This window comes from Copadichromis virginalis, linkage group LG17, assembly GCF_057382275.1.
Source record: "Copadichromis virginalis isolate Kocher_CV1m ecotype Utaka linkage group LG17, C_Virginalis_male_GT1.1, whole genome shotgun sequence".
Taxonomy (NCBI): domain Eukaryota; kingdom Metazoa; phylum Chordata; class Actinopteri; order Cichliformes; family Cichlidae; genus Copadichromis; species Copadichromis virginalis.
In genome coordinates, this window is record NC_140634.1 from 38,528,581 (window position 1) to 38,548,959 (window position 20,379).

General features: G+C 42.7%; 1 protein-coding gene across 4 annotated transcripts in view; it reads right to left on the bottom strand.

Moving 5' to 3' along the window:
* sgip1a (SH3GL interacting endocytic adaptor 1a) overlaps positions 1 to 20,379 on the bottom strand; it is an 80,697-nt gene that overhangs the window by 15,358 nt on the left and 44,960 nt on the right. For 3 of the 4 annotated variants that reach the window (XM_085435827.1, XM_085435824.1, XM_085435826.1), the window contains 14 exons: positions 14,289 to 14,352; positions 13,609 to 13,630; positions 12,934 to 12,990; positions 12,596 to 12,659; positions 11,908 to 12,083; positions 8,175 to 8,186; positions 6,692 to 6,713; positions 6,502 to 6,586; positions 5,508 to 5,593; positions 3,679 to 3,759; positions 3,071 to 3,145; positions 2,055 to 2,852; positions 1,028 to 1,149; positions 594 to 747 (listed from right to left, as the gene is read on the bottom strand). In XM_085435827.1, the coding sequence (XP_085291953.1) occupies positions 594 to 747; positions 1,028 to 1,149; positions 2,055 to 2,852; positions 3,071 to 3,145; positions 3,679 to 3,759; positions 5,508 to 5,593; positions 6,502 to 6,586; positions 6,692 to 6,713; positions 8,175 to 8,186; positions 11,908 to 12,083; positions 12,596 to 12,659; positions 12,934 to 12,990; positions 13,609 to 13,630; positions 14,289 to 14,352 (1,818 nt within the window). The remainder of the gene's footprint in view (positions 1 to 593; positions 748 to 1,027; positions 1,150 to 2,054; positions 2,853 to 3,070; positions 3,146 to 3,678; positions 3,760 to 5,507; positions 5,594 to 6,501; positions 6,587 to 6,691; positions 6,714 to 8,174; positions 8,187 to 11,907; positions 12,084 to 12,595; positions 12,660 to 12,933; positions 12,991 to 13,608; positions 13,631 to 14,288; positions 14,353 to 20,379) is intronic. The other variant, XM_085435825.1, reaches the window with a different exon arrangement.

Below are 20,379 nucleotides of genomic sequence, written 5' to 3' on the forward strand. Positions count from 1 at the left end.
TAGATATATCTATATATCTAGATATATCTATATATCTAGATATATCTATATATCTAGATATATCTATATATAGATATATCTATATATAGATATATAGAGATATATAGATATATCTATATAGATATATCTATATATCTCTATATATCTATATATCTATAGATATATCTATAGATATATAGATATATCTATAGATATATGTGTGTGTGTGTGTGTGTGTGTGTGTGTGTGTGTGTGTGTGTGTGTGAAGTTCAGGACTCTTATCTTTAGGTGTAATTAATTCTTTATCAATAAATAGAAATGTATACAGAAAACTATCATTTGCATGTTTGTAGAAGGTTTCGCTCTGTGATACTTAGATGCTGTAAAACAACATCAAAGGTGAAACTGCTGCCATTTCCAGAAAAAAAAGAACCAAAACAAATAAAATGAGTAAATGCACAGGTGCATGACTCATGTGCACAAACGCTACATGCAAAGTTCGTAAAATGCATGTAAAACTTTTAATATAATGACAGAAGATGCCCCTGCTAGCCTCTGTGACCTCCACATCCATCAGGAGACGTGCTGCAGTGTTGAGCGGATGGTCCACACACCTGTTACAGACACAGAGAGCTCCTTGCCCACGGTAGGAGTGGTGGCGGCACTCATCGAGTTGGTGGAGGAGATGGAGGAGGTGCTCTCAGCCCTCGCCAACGGAGCAATGGGAGGAGGGCTGGCCGAGTGAATCGGTGGGCTGAATGGGCGATTCTGAACAGAGAAAGGAGACGAGACGAGAGACGGGAAGGAAACAAGAAGCGGTTTAGCATGCGGCATTTTAAATACTATGTACACAGCCGCTATAAACTCTTTGGGATTATCAAGTTAAACCCTGATTAAGATAGTCGACTTAATGATTATTCTTTTGCCAGTTCTTCCTAGACTCAAAGGCCATGTAAATAATGCCTAAATCCCCGAATCAGAGCCAAAGAACTGAAAGATATAAGAGTGACAAAATGAAAACAAAAACAACAACAAAAAAAGGTCTTACCGCATCGCCTACACTAGGTTTCCCTGGAGGAAGTTTGGGTCGTGAAGGGGGACGAGGTGGAGGGGGAGGTGGGGTGGGGTTGACTGACGACGGTGTGGCAGGTCGTACGGGTGAAGAGGAACCTGAAGAGGCGCGCAAAAAACACAAAAGGGATTAATTTAATTATTCAGTTTGGAAAACGACTAAACAAAAGGACTGAGTACCATCAGCACTCAGTAAGAAGTGTTGTTTCATTTTTCACTTCACAGGATCGCTGTCGTGATCTACTACACACCTCATATCCTCCATACAGCATTAAGAGCACACATCCCTCTACGTGCTTTACCATTGACGAAACTGGAAAAATGATTCCGCTCAGATGTTCAAACATTTCATTTTGAAAACTCGAGAGGAAATTTGATCAGTTTTATTCCTCGTTCGAAGAGCTCCTTTTTCGCCACATCGTTACATCCACTTCTTTTGGACACTGGCTCAGTACAATTAACCTAACAAAACAAACCCGCCCACACTGCTGTCTTTGTCCACGTTTCCCACATATTGGGCAGCTCAAGGACGGGTCAAAAAGCAAAAAGCTAAAAAACAAACAAAGAAAAAAAGGCACTAAAAATGCAACAAAAAGCATAGAAATTCTAAGCAAGTCAAGTTTTTAATAAAACGTGAAAGAAAAAGGCCCTGGTAACATAATACGCTCTGAGGCAAAATGCTATTGTACATAAATCTGGGCCAAAACATGACCTCTTTTCCAGGAAGAACATGCAGGATAACTGTTCCTGTGATGCAAGTTCCAACAAAAGTGGTGCAATCAGCTGAAAGAAAATCTGAGCAGGGTGCCCTGCTGACATGATGCCTCAGCTCACAACACTGTCACTGTCTGTTTGCAATGACACCATTAAAATTAGCAGTTAAGTGATCAGGTGACGTGTGGGTTTTTTCTTTTCATTGTAGTGAGAATATTTCTTGTAAACCATCCTCTAAATTAAGTTTTAACCCAACAAATATATTTAAGTGAGGATCTTGAAGCGCTCACCGCTATTCGTGCCGCCGGCCCCAGATGTGGGACCTGGTGATGAAACCACTGCGCGGTACGTTGGAGGAGGTGGTGGCGGAGGTGTACTTCTACTGCCTTGGATTGCATCTTTGGGCGAAGTGACAGTTTCACCTCCATCCTCTTTGGGATGGGTGGTGCTTGTATTGTTGGGCTTCTCTTCTTGACAGAGGACAAGAGGCGGCGGGACGGAGCGAGCCGCAGGCTCCTCGGAAGGAGGCGTCAGTGCTGGAGTGCTTATTTTGGGGGTGGGTGCAGGTGGGACACTTGGAGGTGAACTAAGAGGAGGAGGGGAGGAAACAGGAGGAGATGAAAGCTCCTTTGTTGCAGGAGACGGAGAGGTGGCGAGCGTGGGAGGGTTTTGGTCTTTGGGAGTGGGAGGACCCGAACAGACTGAAGGTACGACTTGTTCCTCTGAGGGAGGTGGGGAAGTTGGTAGAGGGGGAACAAAATCATCTTCTGGGGGAGGTGAAGTAGGCAGAGGTGGTGCAAAGTCTTCTGAAGGAGGTGGTGATGTAGGTAAGGGTGGGGCATGAAGCACAGGTGGAGGAGAGGAGGCTGGTAATGGAGGTGCTGGTTCTTCTGGAGGAGGTGGGGAGGAGGGGAGGGGAGGTGCAGGGTCCTTTGGTGGAGGCGGCTGGTCAGGAGCTTCTTCGCTGAAGCAGACCCACGAGTCACCCGTATCCTCGCAGGCAGAGGCTGCCTGCTCCGGTCCAAAAATGTTGTCCAAGTCGGCTATTGAAGGCTTCCTGGCTGAGCTGTCTGCTCCTGCAGACACTTCTGAAACAGAGATAAGGAAGGAGCAATTTAAAAAAGAAAAGGGGGGGGGTGTTTGCAGATGTGCTCAGCAAGGAGATAAAACATCACAGGGAGACAAACAGACTGACAAAGTTAGCACCGGAACATCAAGATAAACAGACGACTGAGGTCAAATTTAAAAGCTTGTTTCAGTTTGAGGTGATTTAACGGGAGGCAGAAACAGATGAGCAGATTCTTACCAGCATCATCTGCAGGCGGAGGGCTAGTATTTGGTGGAGAAGCTGGGACATTCTTGGGTGGAAGTGGAGGTGGAGCTGCAAGTATATCACAAGTTTAACAATGAATGCAATAATTACCTGTTTCACATCACTGCACCTGGTGATGGGCTGCATACAGTCTGACTCAAGGCGCAAACGACAACAAAGGAAAAAAATGAATGAAGAAAATAAGCCAACACAAGATGAACGTTTGGATCTATCAACGACAGGCACCATTGTATTCCAGATACAACACGAGGGGGGATCGTCCCAAATTACCCACCATGCAACACAGAACATTCAGCCCCCATCAGCCCAAATGCATGCAGGCAAGGGTTGGTGCCCAATGACGGAAACTTATTGAACGTCTCTGGTGTTACAACCGACGCTGAATCACGTGCTCGTGAAATGACTGATGAAATGAAACGATGGCTGTTTAGAACGGGGAAGGGAGCATTATTGGCACACAGCTGTTTGATCAGGTCAGTTTGCAGATTTCTCAGGATGATGAGCTGAGCTGATCCATCTGTGTGTTAATTTCACAGGGACGGGGAAGTGCGGCGTAATGTGGAGGGAATGGCGCAACTTACTTCCTGTGGGAAAGGATCTTGTCAAAGAGGATTCAGGCTCTGATAGAGGAGTCCCCCACACGTCACACTCAGATAGAACCGCTAAGTTCAGGAGGGGACAGAAAAGGCCATCGTGAAGGGCGTTAGCAGCGAAACACTTCGGGCTCGTGATCCTTTGGGGATGTTTGCGTGAAGCTGTGTCCCAAAACGTCGGCTGCATCCTTCGGAGGACCCGGCCTTCGCGGTCTACGTGGGCCGGGTCCTTCAAAGACCGAGAAGGCCGGAAGTGCGAGGCTGTGAAATGGGACGGTCTAGCCTTCAGATTTGCGTCACCGCTGTCTCGGTGGAGTTTAATAAACTCGGCCGTCTGCTCCTTGCTATCTAAAGTATAACAAGACACTGGCGTAAATTCTCGACCGTCTCACACTTCTGTTTAATCAGTTTGATGTTTATTCAGCTGTGTGAAAATCCCGGAGGAACCCTCCCGATGGATTAATAAAGTTTTATTTAATCTAATAACTTTGATCTCAGCCAAACCGGTTTACTCCGGAACAAATAAAACACCGAAAAAAAGGCAAACAATTACATTTTTAAGTTATCCGAGTGACTTATATATGAGGTTTAACCTGAGTAGCGAAAGAGCGGGGGTCTGAAAACGATGACGCCGGGAGTCCGCTGCTCTCGCCGGCTGGAGTGACCATTGAACCCCCCGGCTAGCTATCGAGCTGGTGGGTGACAGACTTTTGCAAATATGCGATGTCTTGATAAACCGAGCAGATATTTGTAATTTACGCAGCTACTTTCTCGCCTGAAAATATGTTAAAAGTTTATTTTGTGGCCCAGAAAGATTAATAAGAGTAATATTAAAACTTAGTAGCAGCCGCCATTGTTGGCAGCTGAAATTTGGCTGGGCGGCGCTATGATTTCTGGGATATGGTGGGCCACGAAGGACACACCCGACCCATCCTTCAAATTTGGGGAAATGAAGGACGCATTTGTCAGCCGCGTTTGAAGGAGTCGACGAATTGGGACAGCCTTCGTCGCCTGGCTGTGACGTAATCGGCCTTCAAATGCAGCCTCCGGAGGATGCAGCCGACGTTTTGGGACACGGCTACAGATGAGAACGTCAGTAAAAACTGCAATCACAATGTGTCAACACAAGAACACGCACTCGATTTAGTGCTACTATATAATATTCGCTTTTATAATTGCATATAAAAAAGACATCTGAAAAAAATACACCAGCTAATAAGCTAAAAAAGGATGAATGCAGTGTGATGCAACAAACCTGCAACACATCCCGTCTACACTCCAGCAGCTTCACAAAGACAACGATTCAACTTAACGGCACATCTGACGCTACTGAATTGCGTCAAATTACACAGAGAATCTCTAACTGACCTTAAGAGGATCTTAATGAAACTAGTATTTACTGGAAAAAAAGTGAAACATTACCAGTTCAAAGTGCCAGAGGCAGAGCTTTTCTACTTGTCTGAATTAATGCGAAGGGAATTTGTGTCAAGCTGATGTTACTTACGCCTGACACGGCAGTTGCGTAAGAGCTAAGAGCTCATCCACAGTCTGCATCATAAAATCCTGCAGGGCTGGATGTGAGCAGGTGACGGCAGAATCTGCATATGAACGAGTTTCACTGTGCAAAAGAGCACGACCTCGGAGGACTGCCGTCAACCACACCCTCAACAAAGACATCTAAAACTAGCTGGAAGCCTCACACAGACAACAAGTGTGTGTTTGTGTGTTTTTCATCATACTGCTAACATACTTTGACAGCAAAGCATCAACAGAAACATATTCAAAGAGCCGATACAGACAAAGACACAGAGGGTTACCTTCAGTTTTCTGTTCTCCAAAGGCTGTTTCTAAAGGAGGCCCAAATAAGCCTGTGGTGTCTTCAGAGACTGGTGTTTGCTGATTGCTGCGACAGAAAAAACAGGACAATACAGAAGAAACTGTTAGCAGCAAACAGTTACAGCTACAACAGTCAGAGTGCATCGTCTCGTTGCATGTCGTCTGATCAGGCTGCAGCTCCCCTTTCCGCTCAAATCTTCCCAACAATATTACAAATGTGTCATTTTCAAAGTGTGGCAGGAGCATAAACAACAACAGGAAGAATGACGGGAAAAGCTAATGGGATGGTTTTGGGGGCAGAATAAAAACAACTGACTTTTAACATTTGTCTTTTGGCATTACAGAAAGAGAAAGTGACTGTGGCTCAATCGCATCTGCAGAAAATACAAATACCTCATATTCACTGTACCGAGGCTGCAACCAACACACCAAACACCGCAGCCAAACAACAACCAACAAACGCACACTTAAACATAAAAAGACCTCGTCTTCAGCGCAATAGATATGAAAACCAGGTTTGCACAGCGTGGAGTTTTTGTGTAGATACAGTGGCAGGTCTGCAAAGGACTGTCTGGCTTTAGAGGACAGTTTTTGTCTGGAATTATTTAACGAGATGGCAAAAAGATCAAAAGCAACCCAAAGACATTTCCTCTTACTACACTATTTTTCATGTGGCATGCCACGGTTTAAGCCTGCAGTTAATAAGCAAAGAAAATATTGAAGATAACAAAAACCTCGCCAACGTATGGTGCAGTTTCCAAATGTCGACATTTTATGCATGATGATACAGCGATTGTGCCTCTTGTTACTGACACCGCTGACTAAAACATCAAGAAAAGTATAATTAAAATGAACGCGTCAGTGTCGTGGAACGAGCAAAAAGCTAAAATAGAGACCAACTGCACAAAACTTTTCGGGACTGAAGTGTGATCCAAAGGCAGGAGAAAGGACGAGCAGCGACACCGAGATACACACCTGGGGGGCTGTGGTGCTGGAGCTGGTGTGGGGGCCACGGCGGGTGCAGGAGGGACGACGCGTCTCGGTCTGGCAATCTCTTCACCTGCGCCCAAAATGAAATGGATTTACGTTAATCTTACATCACATCCTCCTAATTTGTCACTTGTAAAAAGCGAGCTTGGCCTGAGGTGATGAAGCTGATACTTACTGGACGTGTTCCTTTTCAAACCCTGTAACGTGGAAAGAAACAACATGGAAATGTAAAAAGTCAAAGACAGGAAACCTCAAATTGTTCTCATATTTGGATCCAACATTCTTCCATCCATGTGTGAGGATTTCTAATAAAACCAAAAAAGATGATCTTAGCTCTTTTATTCTTTTCTTTCTGAAACTTCCCAGTGTGTTTGGACAGAGCAAAGACAACGGCTGTTGAAGGTCGGAGGCTGAACTGCGACTAAATCTGATCAGACTGCACTCAGTTACACTTCGGTTACACTTCACATGAGCGGGCATGACTTGCGGGCATGACTTGCACGCATTCCCCACTTTGGGCGATTTGTCACATTTTTCTAACCGACATTCATCAGTCCAATAAATGACGATGGCCGATATATTCGGGCAGGTGACTTTTTGATGGGCGGAGCAATGTAATCATGCACGGACTGATTTGCGTGCTTAGAACACAGTAAGTCCAAACATGGAGGAACTAGTTGCCAAAAAGTAAAATACAAAGTCACCAATTTGGGATTTCTTTGGCTTTAAACCGGGTGAAAGAGGTAAACCTGAGGATATAACCAAAGAGGTGTGCCGCTCGTGCAGACGTACTGCGCCAGCAAAGACTCAAACATGACTTTGTTGGTTGAAACTAACTTACTCATGGGCAAATACATAAATAAATCGCTCTTGTAAAACGCTCAGCCTATCGCTGTGGTCGATAAATTCGTCCAATCGCCCAACGGTAATAGGTAGAGAAAACTGCCTTAAGCGAGACAGAAAAAATGAAGGGATGCAAAGCTGCTACAACAATCATGCTGTGAACATCAAATCTGTCTGAAAGTGGGATACTGGTAATCTAAATCTGCTTGCAGTGGTTTATGGCGTCTTTAAAGGTTTTCCAAACGTCCTTTGAAGCTGTAAGAAGCCACGTGATAAAATGCGATAGGCGTACAAAAAAAAGAGACCAGTGTTGATGATGGGGAGGCAACAGCACAAACATTACTGCCTTCTCGGCTGTGATCCCAAACACCAAAGTCTAAGAGAGCATGTGTATGAATTCACCACAAGCAGGATGTGAGAGGCCAACAAAAGGCAGATAAGGAGAGAGAAGAAGGCAGGGAGGAGAGCAGATGAGAAGACACGATGGGGAGTGACTGAAGTAAGACATCAAAGGGTCCAAGCTGTCCAAAGTGTAAATTGTGTCCCCAGTAGAGACCAAGCATGAAGCCATTCAAGGCAAAGAAATACCCAAAAGAAGTACACAAGTATATCGCTGATCTTAAAAAGCTAAAAATATTTTTAATGTTAATGAAATTTTTAAACATATTGATTGACTGTTTTAACTGCTGACCCTTACATATTTTCCCTTATTCAACTGACCCCAAGGACAAGGAGAAAAGGAATAAGTGGACATGTGGCACATGCTATGGTACATTGAGTCTAACCCCAGGGAAAAGGAAGAAGAAGCCACTTACCGGGCTACGTCTCTGTGACCAGCAAAAAGGAAGAGAGAAGAGATACCTGATCAGAGAGTGACAAATCAGTAAAGGAGACATCATATACATCAGGATGAGAAGTATTTTTGGCCTGGTTGGCTGAATTTGAGGATGTGGTTGTTACCCAGTCATAAAAAAACGAGCTCATCTGTCTCAGATTTTTATTTTAAATAAGCTCGAACAGCTGTGTGTGTGATGTCAAACAGATAAGAGTTTAAATAAGTCATTCTCACTTTTTTTCCCCAACTCTAGGTTAGTGTTCAAGAACAAAATGTAGTCGCTCTAGAATCTCAAATGGGCTCACTTTTCATCCATCTTTATTCTAATCACTTTCCTGCAAACACCACCCTTTTGCCAACTAATCCTTTAGTTTCCTTTTATTCTCCCTTGTAGACTCCATCTGCCCCCTTGGCATCTTTAATTTGAACTGAAATCTCTCCATCTGTCTGTGTCATGTCCACCTCGCATCAGCCATCTCTCCCTCCATCGCTCACTCTTTTGCCTGATCCAGTTGTGCAGTGAGCCGTGAGTGATTAAAGTGATGCAACAGTGGGTGGGAAATGCTCCTAGAAAGGAGACCTCTGATTGGATACACCGGTGAAGGACAAAGCTCTGTATTGCTTGTCATAACCAATCACTGCTGCTTTGCTGTATGTAAACAGGAAGCACAGCAGGAAGCTCTTCGACTCTCACGTTTTGACCTTTTAGCCTTTAAAGATACGATGTCGTTTTCTATTTGAAATACGAAAAGAATCAAAAAGAAAACATTGCTTCTTTGCTTTTGGTGCTCGAGTAGGACACATTCTTTGTTTCTGCCCAAAATATTAAAAAGTAAGATGTCAAAGATATCAAATGTCATGTGAGATCTCTTATTTAAGCTCAAACATTTTCACTCCATCCTTGACCTTTTGCTGGCCTCTACTGTTTTCAACCTAGTTGTTTGGACTGAGGGCGCTTAACACTCAAAAACTCATTAAAACCAGATTTAAGAAATCTTAGCCAGCAGAAACACCCTGAAAGACGAGGGCTCACATAGTCCAAATACTTTGGCAGCCACATCATTGTGCATGAGGCGTGAAAACGCTGAGAATAACCTGGCACCGCGATGACGAGTGGCTACAGCCACAGAGAAATCACAAAACAGCCACCGGCCCTATAAATATTTCGCTTTAAATGTAGCTAGCCTATTTTCAGCAGGTAGTAAATGCCAAGACAGATGAAAAGGTTAAGGGGGTGGAGGGGTACAAAGCAAAGGCTTACCGGACTCTTCTACAGAGTTTAGCATCATTTGAGGCAGCAAAGAACAATGAGATGAGAGAGAAAGCAAAATCAAGACAGCACAGGGAGAGAATTAGAAAAATTAAAAAGGAGGAATGGTACATCAACACTGGCATAGCAGAGTCTCTTTTACAACGCAGGCAGTCATCTAAACCCACAGACACGGGCACATGCAGCCGGGATGGTGTTAGCGGTTTTCCCTGGATTCAGTCCCATTTATACATCAACCAAATGAGGTTACAGAAACAACAAACACATACATGCAACAGTCAGGGTTTAGTCTTTCAGTTAGCATGTGGCCTATATTCATTTTTAAAAAAAATTATTTTACCCATAGCCATAAAATAACTGTGTGCATGTATGAAGAAAAAGCGCTGGGCAGTTAAACGTCATGCAGATTTGAACCAAAATGAAGAGCAACACCTCAACATCCAACACTCTCAAATATGTCATACAGTTAGGGCCGCACTTAACTAGGGCTGCCACGATTACGTCGACTATCAAAATCGTCGACGACTGATTTAATAGTCGACGCGTCGTTTGAAGCTTTGTAAGATCACAAAAGACGCAGGAATCAGTAGCAGGATTTAAGAGTGTAATAACGGACTGAAACAGAAGATGGCAGCACTGCATGTACAAGGATGCCAGCTGCCGTTAAACCCCGAAGAAGAAGAAGCTGTGTCCCAGAATTCATAGCGCGGCCCAGCTCAGTTTCCAACAATGGAGGCAGCTAGTTAGTTTTAATATTACTCTTATTATTCTTTCTGGGTCACAAAATAAACGTTTAACATATTTTCAGGCGAGAATGTAGCTGTGTAAACCTCAAATATCTGCTCAGTTTATCAGGACACCACATATTTTCAAAAGCGCTCCGACGTTTTCGGAGACGTCTGTTACCCACTAGCTTGATAGTTAGCCGGGGGCAAGGCTCACTAGAGCCGTGAGAACACCGGACTCCCGGCAAATCGTTTTCAAACCCACCGCCGTCTTTCGCTTCTCAGGTTAAACATGATATATGAGTCACTTAGATAACTTAAAAATGTTATTGTTTGGCTTTTTTTCAGTGTTTTATTTGTTCCTGAGTAAATCAGTTTGTCTGAGATTAAAGTTATAGTTTTTACACAGCTGAATAAACGTCAAGCAGACAGCTGATTATCAGAAGTGTGAGATGCTCCAGAATTTACTCCGGTGTCCTGTTATATTTTAGATAGCAAGGAGTTTATTAAACTCCACCGAAACAATCTGCAAATTTAATTAAAATTTAATAAACTATCATCTTGTCTTTATTTTTAGTTAGCACAGACCTTAAACACTTAAAGCTGTAAGCTAATGATAGTTATATAAGAGCAGATGCTGCTGGTGCAATAAGCTGTAGTTTTACGTCCAGTGGATGATGATCTGATTAGTCGACTAATTGCAAAAATAATCGGTGACTAGTCGACTATCAAAATAATCGTTGGTGGCAGCCCTACACTTAACATTTATCTTATTTAGGAGTAGAAGATAAACAACACACAATACGATGTCAAGTATTAGTGTTCAAAGCCTTATAAATCGAGCTTGTCACACTGAAATAATAGTCCTTTGAAAATGATCAAAAACTGAGAAAGGGTAAGAAATGTAGGTGTGCAACCTTCCAAAAACACAGGCCTCCTCATGCATTAGCTCTTCATACACGTTCACACAGACGTGACCAGCGTGAAAAATCATTCACACGTGATCAGGTTAACAGTCAGTGGGTGAGCACACTGAAGTTGGACTCAATTATTAAGGCCCAGAGGCTCAAATGACCACAGCAGACTGACACACAGGTGCCCACTTTCCTACCTGAATAATTCAAGATAGATACTTAAGCCAGCTCTCCTCACTGGAAAACACTCAAGTTATGGGTCCCAGCTAGAGAGGCAGGGATGTCGCTAATTATGGGCTGTCTGAAGAGGACGCTGGTTAGAATTTGGACTCATCAACTGAGCTGCATCGCTTCAAATAAGAGCTTCACACCCTGCTATTTTGCAGCGGTGCTTAGATGGTTTCTGTTGCGGTAGGACATCTGCCTCGAGTTACTCAAACACTGAAGTCAGCGACTATGACCAAGTCTGACCAAGACTATATCGCCAACACTTGAAATCAATTATATGAAATTAGAGGTCTTTTATCAATCATAACAGAGGAATGAATTGTGATTTCAGTCCTCCTCGTGGTGTCCTTATGTCCCTTTTGAGCAATACTGGTTAAAGCAGCTTTATATTGTAGAGAAACCGTAGCAGCTCAACATATAGTACCACACACAGTAGAAAAGACGATACGTGAGCAATGGCTACATTTATGCACAGTTAAAACCACAAAAAAGAAGAGCAACAGAAATGATGCATGCATGCATGCACGGCTAACTTAAAGCTAGCAGAGACGGACCAGGGAAACCAGATCTACTCACCATGGGAGATGGGGACAGAGCTATGTTGCCTATGGAGGCTTTGAGCTCATCGACTGAGGGTGCCTCCACAACACGATCAGGCGGCAGAGGCTTGATCTTGATCTTGAATTTTTTCCTGTGGTCCTCTTCTTCCTCGGACTCGTCGGAGGAGAAGAAGTGAGACTTTTTGGGGGCAAGTGAAGGAAAAATGTCAAGGAAAACAAACGTTTACATTTCATCTTAAGGTTGATGAGAAACCCGGGAACCACATTCCTCAGTGAAACTTTGTGTGTCGGTACTTAAATCGTTTCTTCTTTACAAAAGTCTGTTTTCTGTGACATCGTCCTGTTTAAGACACATTCACAGACACTTAGAAATGTTCTTTTCTGACCCACTTTATAAATTTGTTTTTAATTACTTTTTTATTAGCCACATAATAAAAATGAAGACTTTTCTGTATCTTAAATCTGGGGCCTAAACACCTTTTTAAAGAACTTGAGCCATTTTATTATCTGTATGCCATTTCTCAGTAAAACACTAATCATATTGATCTGTTCTGTGAGCCACGTCACGTTTGTCTTCCATCACATGCACGACAAAAACTGACCCAACAGTGTGCAGCAAATGCGACACAAACAATGAAGCAATCCAGTTCTTGCCAAGTAACTTGACAGAAACTGCCACGTATTAAAAACTGTGCTGAGGATATCTTCCTCTTCTAATTCATCTTCAGGTCTGATACTGTAGCCTTCATCATCCACCTCAGGAGAGTTCTGAAAGACACAATGAGTCTGAATGATAGTGACAAACAGCAGCTGTTCCTGCAAAGTAAAAAACTCCACACATGCAACCCACACCCACCGTGTAAGCTACACACGTAAACCCGCTGACCTGACGGGACCATCTACAAACAATTAACATATCTGTGAAGCTGTTGATCTGTTTTATAAAACCACAGATCAACACAGAAGAGTCACGACATGAAAGTGAAACCAACAAACAGTCTTGAAAGTCAGCTTGGACCTACAAAGCAGCGTTTTTACTTACGTATCTGTCCCAGTCGATATCTCCATAGAAGCCATTCGGGGCCCCGTTCGTCTTCTTCTGAGAGCGAGAAGACAGAAACAGTTTGACTAAAATCTCACCTAACAAAACACGATACAACATACCTGCAACTGCATTACACACCTACACAGAGGAACTACGTCTCAGCTAATCTCCCCCAAACACCTTGAACCTCCAGATTTAAGTCACAAAGCTTTTACTCTGAGGCTACTCTGTTACGTTAGCGGCTCTTCAAGTCATCAAATTGGCTGTTTTTTGGGGTTTTTTTAATGTTAGTTGATGGAGCTGAACATGACTTGGTGTTGTTCCCCTAACGCCCCCCCACACCCCCACAAAGCTTCCTCAGAGAGTGCGCTAAAGAACAGATAGCTGAAACAGCTGCACTTGCATCAGGCTGATGAGTTAAAGAACATACTGCGACGTCTATGACCAGTCTAAGCTCTACACACTACACTTCTCTAGAGTGTGGTCTAGTCTAAAAAGCTGAGCTCAGTACCGATTCAACCTCTCGAGGTTCCTGTCAGGTGAAAAGAACAGAAAAAGAAAAAACACAAAAACAATGTGCCTCACAAATTTCTCTGATGACACAGGCTTACATAAACCCCAATTAATAAATACATAAAACTGTTTATGTACTAGATCGTTTCTGTTACTTACACCATCTCTGTCTGGAGACCCCCTGTGCAAACCAAAAGAAAGGAAAATGTTACTTAAGACACAACTTCTTCATTTAAGTGAGTCTTTTTCTGATTAATCCAGTTTTCACATGATCACACTTCCACAGACACGCAGGTTCATAACACTTCAACTGTTTTGTGTAGGATTAGAACATGGCTACAAAAATTCAAAGATTGACTAAACAAACGCCAAAGGCAGCAGTTTCCTGTATTATGACTGTCGTAGTTACATAAATGCAGAACATTTCTTCCCTTTATCTTACACAAAAAACAAGCAACAAGTATTGTAAGCTGGTGTATTATTTTAGAGATCCTAAATAACACATGACATACAATAAAGTGGTCTATAAAGTCTATACAGTATTCAGCAGTGACTCGTAATTGGCTGGAAGACCCTTGAGCCGTAGATGATTACAGGAAGCTGCTGTCTAGCATTTCATGTATTTGACATGAACCACACTTAATATTAATCCTGTAATTGTTCTTCCTGACCACAATCCCTTCATTCTTCTGCCATAAATATGCATAACCTACTGTCACATATCATCCCCCCCCCCCCCCCCCCGAGTGTTCAGTCAGCCTGTAGCTCCACTTCACAGCATCATAGTGAAGCACTAATAAGCTCTGTGCGTGGATCAAACAACACAACAGAGGACTTACGCGGAATCATTGTCCTTCTCTTTCTTCCGTATCCCAAAGGCCTTCCTGGTACGTTTTTTCAATCCTGAAAAGAGAAAAAGGTGAATTATTCTATGCAGACACAAAGACGTGACTAGAAGTTGACGGTTTCGTGGGTTAAAGGCTCAGTGAACGACTCATCCATCACCCAGGAAATTAAAGAAAATGTTTTATGTGTTATTTAGTGACTAGTTGCATCAATGCGAGGTCAAAAAAAAGGATGAAAACAAAGTTTTCTGAGCACAGCGAACATCAAGAAAGCAGCCGCTGAGAAACTGCTGACTTTTAATGCACCGAACAGGAATGTGATTACTAGCTCAAAATGCTCGCAGACAAATAAACATCAAATCAAGCAGACAAACTCACAAGGTGAGAACAAAATCAGCCATAAAGTTACTGGAGTTGGTAATTACTCAGTAATTCAGGGGTCATACCAAACCAGCCTTCTACAGTCATAATCTCACCTACACATCACCTCACATCTCCTGAAGCTCTACTGGAGCCGCTCATTGAAACACAACACAAATGATTACAGCGCTGGTGTGTTTAGGCCTCGAGGAAGCTCGGGCGAGTTCATGCCTTAAAACAAAACGCATTTACTCCGTGGACTTGGTACAGCTGCGGGACAAAAGGTGAAAAACAAGAAATGCAGACATTGTTCACATGAAACTTCTGGACTTTCTCCTGTTTTACCAATTTAAGCACAAAGTATCCTGTTTGTTCAGGAATTACTCTACAAAAACGACTCTGCCAGTTGACCAGCACATTAGTCCAGCTTCAAGTTCTAAAAATTAAATATGTAATCTTCTCCTAGTCCCAGCTTAGTCCTCCTGTCTATGAAATGAGTCATGTTTAGTTACATTAGGCTAAACAAACTCAAATGCTCGCACCTCTTTCTTACCCCAAATGAAGGCCCAGTTGTCCTCCATTTCTTCTCCAATGTTTCCCTTACTCTCATACTTCCTCCTCTTTGTGTGGTTGCGATCTCATCACATAATCTAAGGACCAACCTATTTTTTCTCCTCATACCACATGCAGTTACACACAAGTCTCCAACCAGAAACTTGATGCTACTTCACACACACACAAAACGGTATCATGCTCCCGTCCTTGATGTGTTCTGGTACTCAAATTCAACACCAGTGACCCTACTCATGAATAAAAGACAAATATCATCATTGTAGTCTCCTGCTAAAAATTAAGAGCGTCTACAGTCCTCTGCTCACCTAAGAAGTGTCATAAGCTGGATAACAGGAAACCACACCGAAGCTCAGCAGACTACTACAGCAGACCCACAGGGAAAAAAGGAGAGTACCTGCAGCTTGTTTACATTTTTTCCATGTTTTTATTTCATTTCTCCACTCGACTAATTTTGCATCAGAACGAGAAATCAATCCGAGAAGGCCTCCAGGACACAGACGCTCTCGCCCAGAAATACTCTCCCATTGATTCTGCCAACATATTCAGCCTTGCATCCTATTAATGGTGACTGTCAAGGTTCAAATAAATATCCCGCTGCTTATAATCAGCACCAGCACACATACAGAAAGACTAAAGGCAGTTTCATATGTTGCACGTAAGGACATGATCTGTCTTTATATACGAAAAGGTAGACACACACACACACACACACACACACACACACACACACACACATACGCCACTGCAGAATATTCATGATGCCAAGAGCGTCATGAATTCTGACGGACACGAGTAGATCAGGTGTTGGAAAGAAGTGCTCGTTTCTATAAAGGCAAGGTCAAAAATAAGAGTTTAGGTAAGGTCAGAAATCTTATTTCCACTTTGCGTGGCTACATGAGGCACACGATGAGTACTCTTTCATATGAAAACATCGGCTTTGAATCAGTGAGGTCACTGAGGTCGTGGATGAAGAGCAGGAAGGTTTCCGTTTTTCTTTTAACGCTTTCTTATCCTTTCATCTTATGGTAATGCATCACCCGTCTAACATGTTACAGACCTTAAACAAACAGCCATCGATGGCCTTCAGCGAAGCGACAAAGTACCAAAACACAACAAGTATTATTACTTTCATGTACTTCAGCAGGGCGACTGTGGAAGCCATCATGCTGTTTGTGTGTCCCTGTGAGTACATACGTATGTGTCGTTTGCACACATACACAGACAGCTCCTCCCCTCAACTGATGTCGAGCTTTACCCCTTTCCCTTTCAAAGTACAGACGACTTCATTTCGCGATGCCAAACTGCAATCTCTTCTTTCAATCTCTGGCTTTCCCAGACCAGTTTCCCCTCCTGATCTCAGTGAACCATCTGTGGGAGGCTTCCAGATGAGGACACAGCGTGCTCTCTCTCAGCCTTTAGTATAACGGATGGAAGGAGCTTAAATTGTTCCTTCAACAGCTGGGCTACCAAGGCACAGACATTTATTTTAGTCTGATATCGTCCTGTCCGATTAATCTTTGAACAGTTTGACTTATGGCTCGCTCACACTGGGGTGGAGTTTTCCTAGTTTTAATGAGGTTGCAACTAGGAAACCAATGAATAAGTAAGCAAGTAAACAAACATAAATGGGAATAAAATGAATAAATAAATAATAATCAGTGGACCCACTGACGCAGAAAGTTTTTTTGGTGCCAAACCTTAAAGTACTGCAAATAGTTGCAACAACCAACTGGTCTCCAACAGACTGATCATGCAACACAACCAACCAACCTGATCCCACAGTAACTGCACAGGTCACCAGGTGGGAGGCAACCTGTCTCCAAACGATCACGGCCTGATGTGAACTGACTGCAAACGCTTGCAGACAGACCGGTTTGCAAATGACTGCAGACTCATGTAACCTGAGTCAGTCTGCAGCAACGAGCATGACTCATCTTTGCGTTTTTGATGGGGGACGTGACAGCTGGGTGCTAAATGTTTGTGTTGTGGCTATTTTAAAAAAATAATAATAAGATTGTCGAGCACCTTTATCATCATTCAGTTAAATCACCAACCTGCAGCAACTACATGAATCTTTATAGACAAACTGCTGTTTGAAATCTGAGGTAAACGTGAATTTTTCTGAGAACATAGATGGCAACAAATTTGCGACTGCCAGTTTACCAGTTAATCGCCGTCCCATCACACATGTTATTATTATCAACTTGACCCCATTCGATCCCAAACTAACAGATCGACAGCAGACTAAATGTTTAACCCCTTCACGCGCAGCGGTCACCACAGTGGACAGCTATTCAAAGGCTGTTTTCTTTTATTTGTGTCAGTCTTGATGGTATACTTGCTCAAACCACTCCATACCTGCCACCCACTGGTCAGCCAGTGGACTGACTAAGTGGACATGTAAAAAAAACTCTTTGAAAAGTACATGTTTTAAAAAGAATGAAGTTCAAAAATCTTTTTTTATGCCTAAAGATGAATAAAAATCCTGATTGAGGTTGTAAAAATCCATGCATGAAAGGGTTAAATCACAATCTGAATGCACCAAAGCTGCTTCAAAGAGCGATGAACCCGATCTCATTTTCAAAGGCAACACGATCGTTCGTGTCACAATTTTGTTCATCGCACAGTCTCCGGTCGGTGTTTTCCTAGTGTCGCTGTAGCATTAGCTAAAGAGTTGCTTTGACTAAAAATACAAAAATCCAGTTGGAAGCATAAAAGTCGTTTACTTTTATATGTTTCCTCTCGTGAGGCTCAGTTAAGGCCAGCAGGAAGATTCTGGGCCGTGATGGTTTTCAAAGTGAACCAAAATGTCAGAAATCCAGTTCTTTCTTGACATCTTACTTGTTTCAGATTTGACAGCTTAAATAAATACCCCTTTACTTCTATTTTGGGGTTTGTTTCTACTACTTCCCTGAAGCAGCAGCTGACATATTCACAGCTGTACTAAGAAAATGCACATGTATGTGTGTTGTTTGGCTCTTTCAGCGCACATTACCTTAAATGAGTTCAACCCTGCAGGACTATTTTGTTTTATGGGAATTACCTCTTATTGCTTTTATGAAGCTTATTTCTATTTCATGTCCATCTACTATAAAACAGCACTCCCAATAATTAAAGAGTGCAAGAAAAGGACAATAACACAGTATAATGAACAAGGAAAATGTCGTTTTATTGGAGGTCATTACAATGTTTAGCATTGAAATACGCACACATAAAAATACATCAGAACAGATATTTGTATTCACACACGACTCCACCAAACGTTTGTATTTTTAAATAACCCAATAAATGATTATTCCTTGTTAGGACCAGTGCAGGACCTGCACCATGACATGAATGCATGAATGTGTGTGGCAGGAGTTCATTAACAGAGAGGGAAATAACAGGGTTTGTGGTGCATACTATTTAATGACTTGATGGCTTCCGTTCAGAAGGATGTGCTAACGTAATTAGTGGTCTCTTCTCAAGACACAGTAATGCAATTTCAGGAAAAGCCAAAGGACATGAAGCCAAACAGGACAGGACACTGCCAAATCTAAAAAACTACAAGGCACTTGAAGAGCAACAGCACACCACATTTTTTTCCCTAGAAGACTGTGGGTCTCTGTACTAATTTCTATGGAATTCAAATAATGTTGATTTGTTAAAAATGTGTGGCTCAGGCCAACCTTGGAGGAGGAGGAAGCTGAACAAGAGATGGTGTTATCACATCTCTGTGAGATCTACCCTGCAGCCTCAATCGAGTGTTTGTCACTAACAGTCTTCCATAAAAACAAACCATCACCTTGAACAACTGCAATTATTAAACTGAGCACATGTGCAAAAGAGCTCATTACATGCTGTTGCCATGACGATTAACCTGAAGATTGTATATTACTTGCTCAGTGCTCATGTGGAATTTTTGCAGGTAGACAAACAGAGCACATCGACACAAACCAAAACACCTCTGAGAAAAATACCCGTCTTGTATACCTGATGTGTTGTCAGGTAGAAAAGGCAAATTAGGAAATGAGGGGCACAGCTGCAGTTGTGCAATTACGGAGCCTCAAGAATACAAAAAAAACAGATGCAGAGGGGTGCAAGATGCACCGATCCATCTTTATGATCCATGTTTGGTGGATATTCCACCCGTTTTTAAAAAATGTGTGCTATTCTGCTTTTTTATTTCACTACAATTTCATCGACTACTGTCAGCAGGAAACTAAAGCAAACCAAGTCCGTGTACAGCACCTACTGCGTTATTTCCTGACGCCTTACACATCTGGGATCTATTGCATTAGCCCTAGCTATATAAGAAACAAAGGAACCAAAACATTAAACAATGCTCTGGAAACAAACTCCAAATCGCACATGGATAAAAATAAAACTCCTGCATGTAGCCATGGGCCAACATACATGTGGAGAACAGCTCTGCTTCTGCAGCAGCAGCTCAGAGGCCGTTAACAAGCTGCTCCAAATGGGGAAGAGACAAAGAGGCTCAATCTGCTCGCCAACCAGAAAAACACACACACATACACAGCTAATGCTGCCAGCTACAGCAGTAGAGACCATGCCAGGCCACTCCAGACTCTGAATGCGAGACCTGTGCTGCTGTGCATAGTAATCAGAAAGGAAGATAATACACCACTGAGATTTAACAGCAGAGGTGTTGAATGAAAAAGAAGGAAAAAAATGGGAGCTCATTTCATTTAGACATGGAATAAATATCTTAAACTCATTTTTAAAACGTGTTCGACGTCTTTTGCTTGGATAAAACAACATGTTTGGAAATGATAAGCTGGTGTGTGCCGTGCATGTCGGAGCGCGCTCAGGTGGGAGAGTAGCAGGGGACAACTGCGACGGGAAGATGGTGTGTTGAGTTGTTGTGGGTATTAGGGCTGAACGATATATCGCATTTGCGATAATATCGCGACATGATCAAGTGCAATTTTCTAACCGCAAAGGCTGCGATTATACTCTGGACATGTCCAAATTCATGGGCTGCATCCTCCTGAGGCCGCATTTGTAGACCGATTACGTCACAGCGACGCGCCGAAGGCTGTCCAAATTACTACCATATCCCAGAATTCATAGCGCGGCCCAGCCAAACTCCAGTTTCCAGCAATGGCGGCCGCTACTAAGTTTTAAAATTACTCATACTAATCTTTCTGGG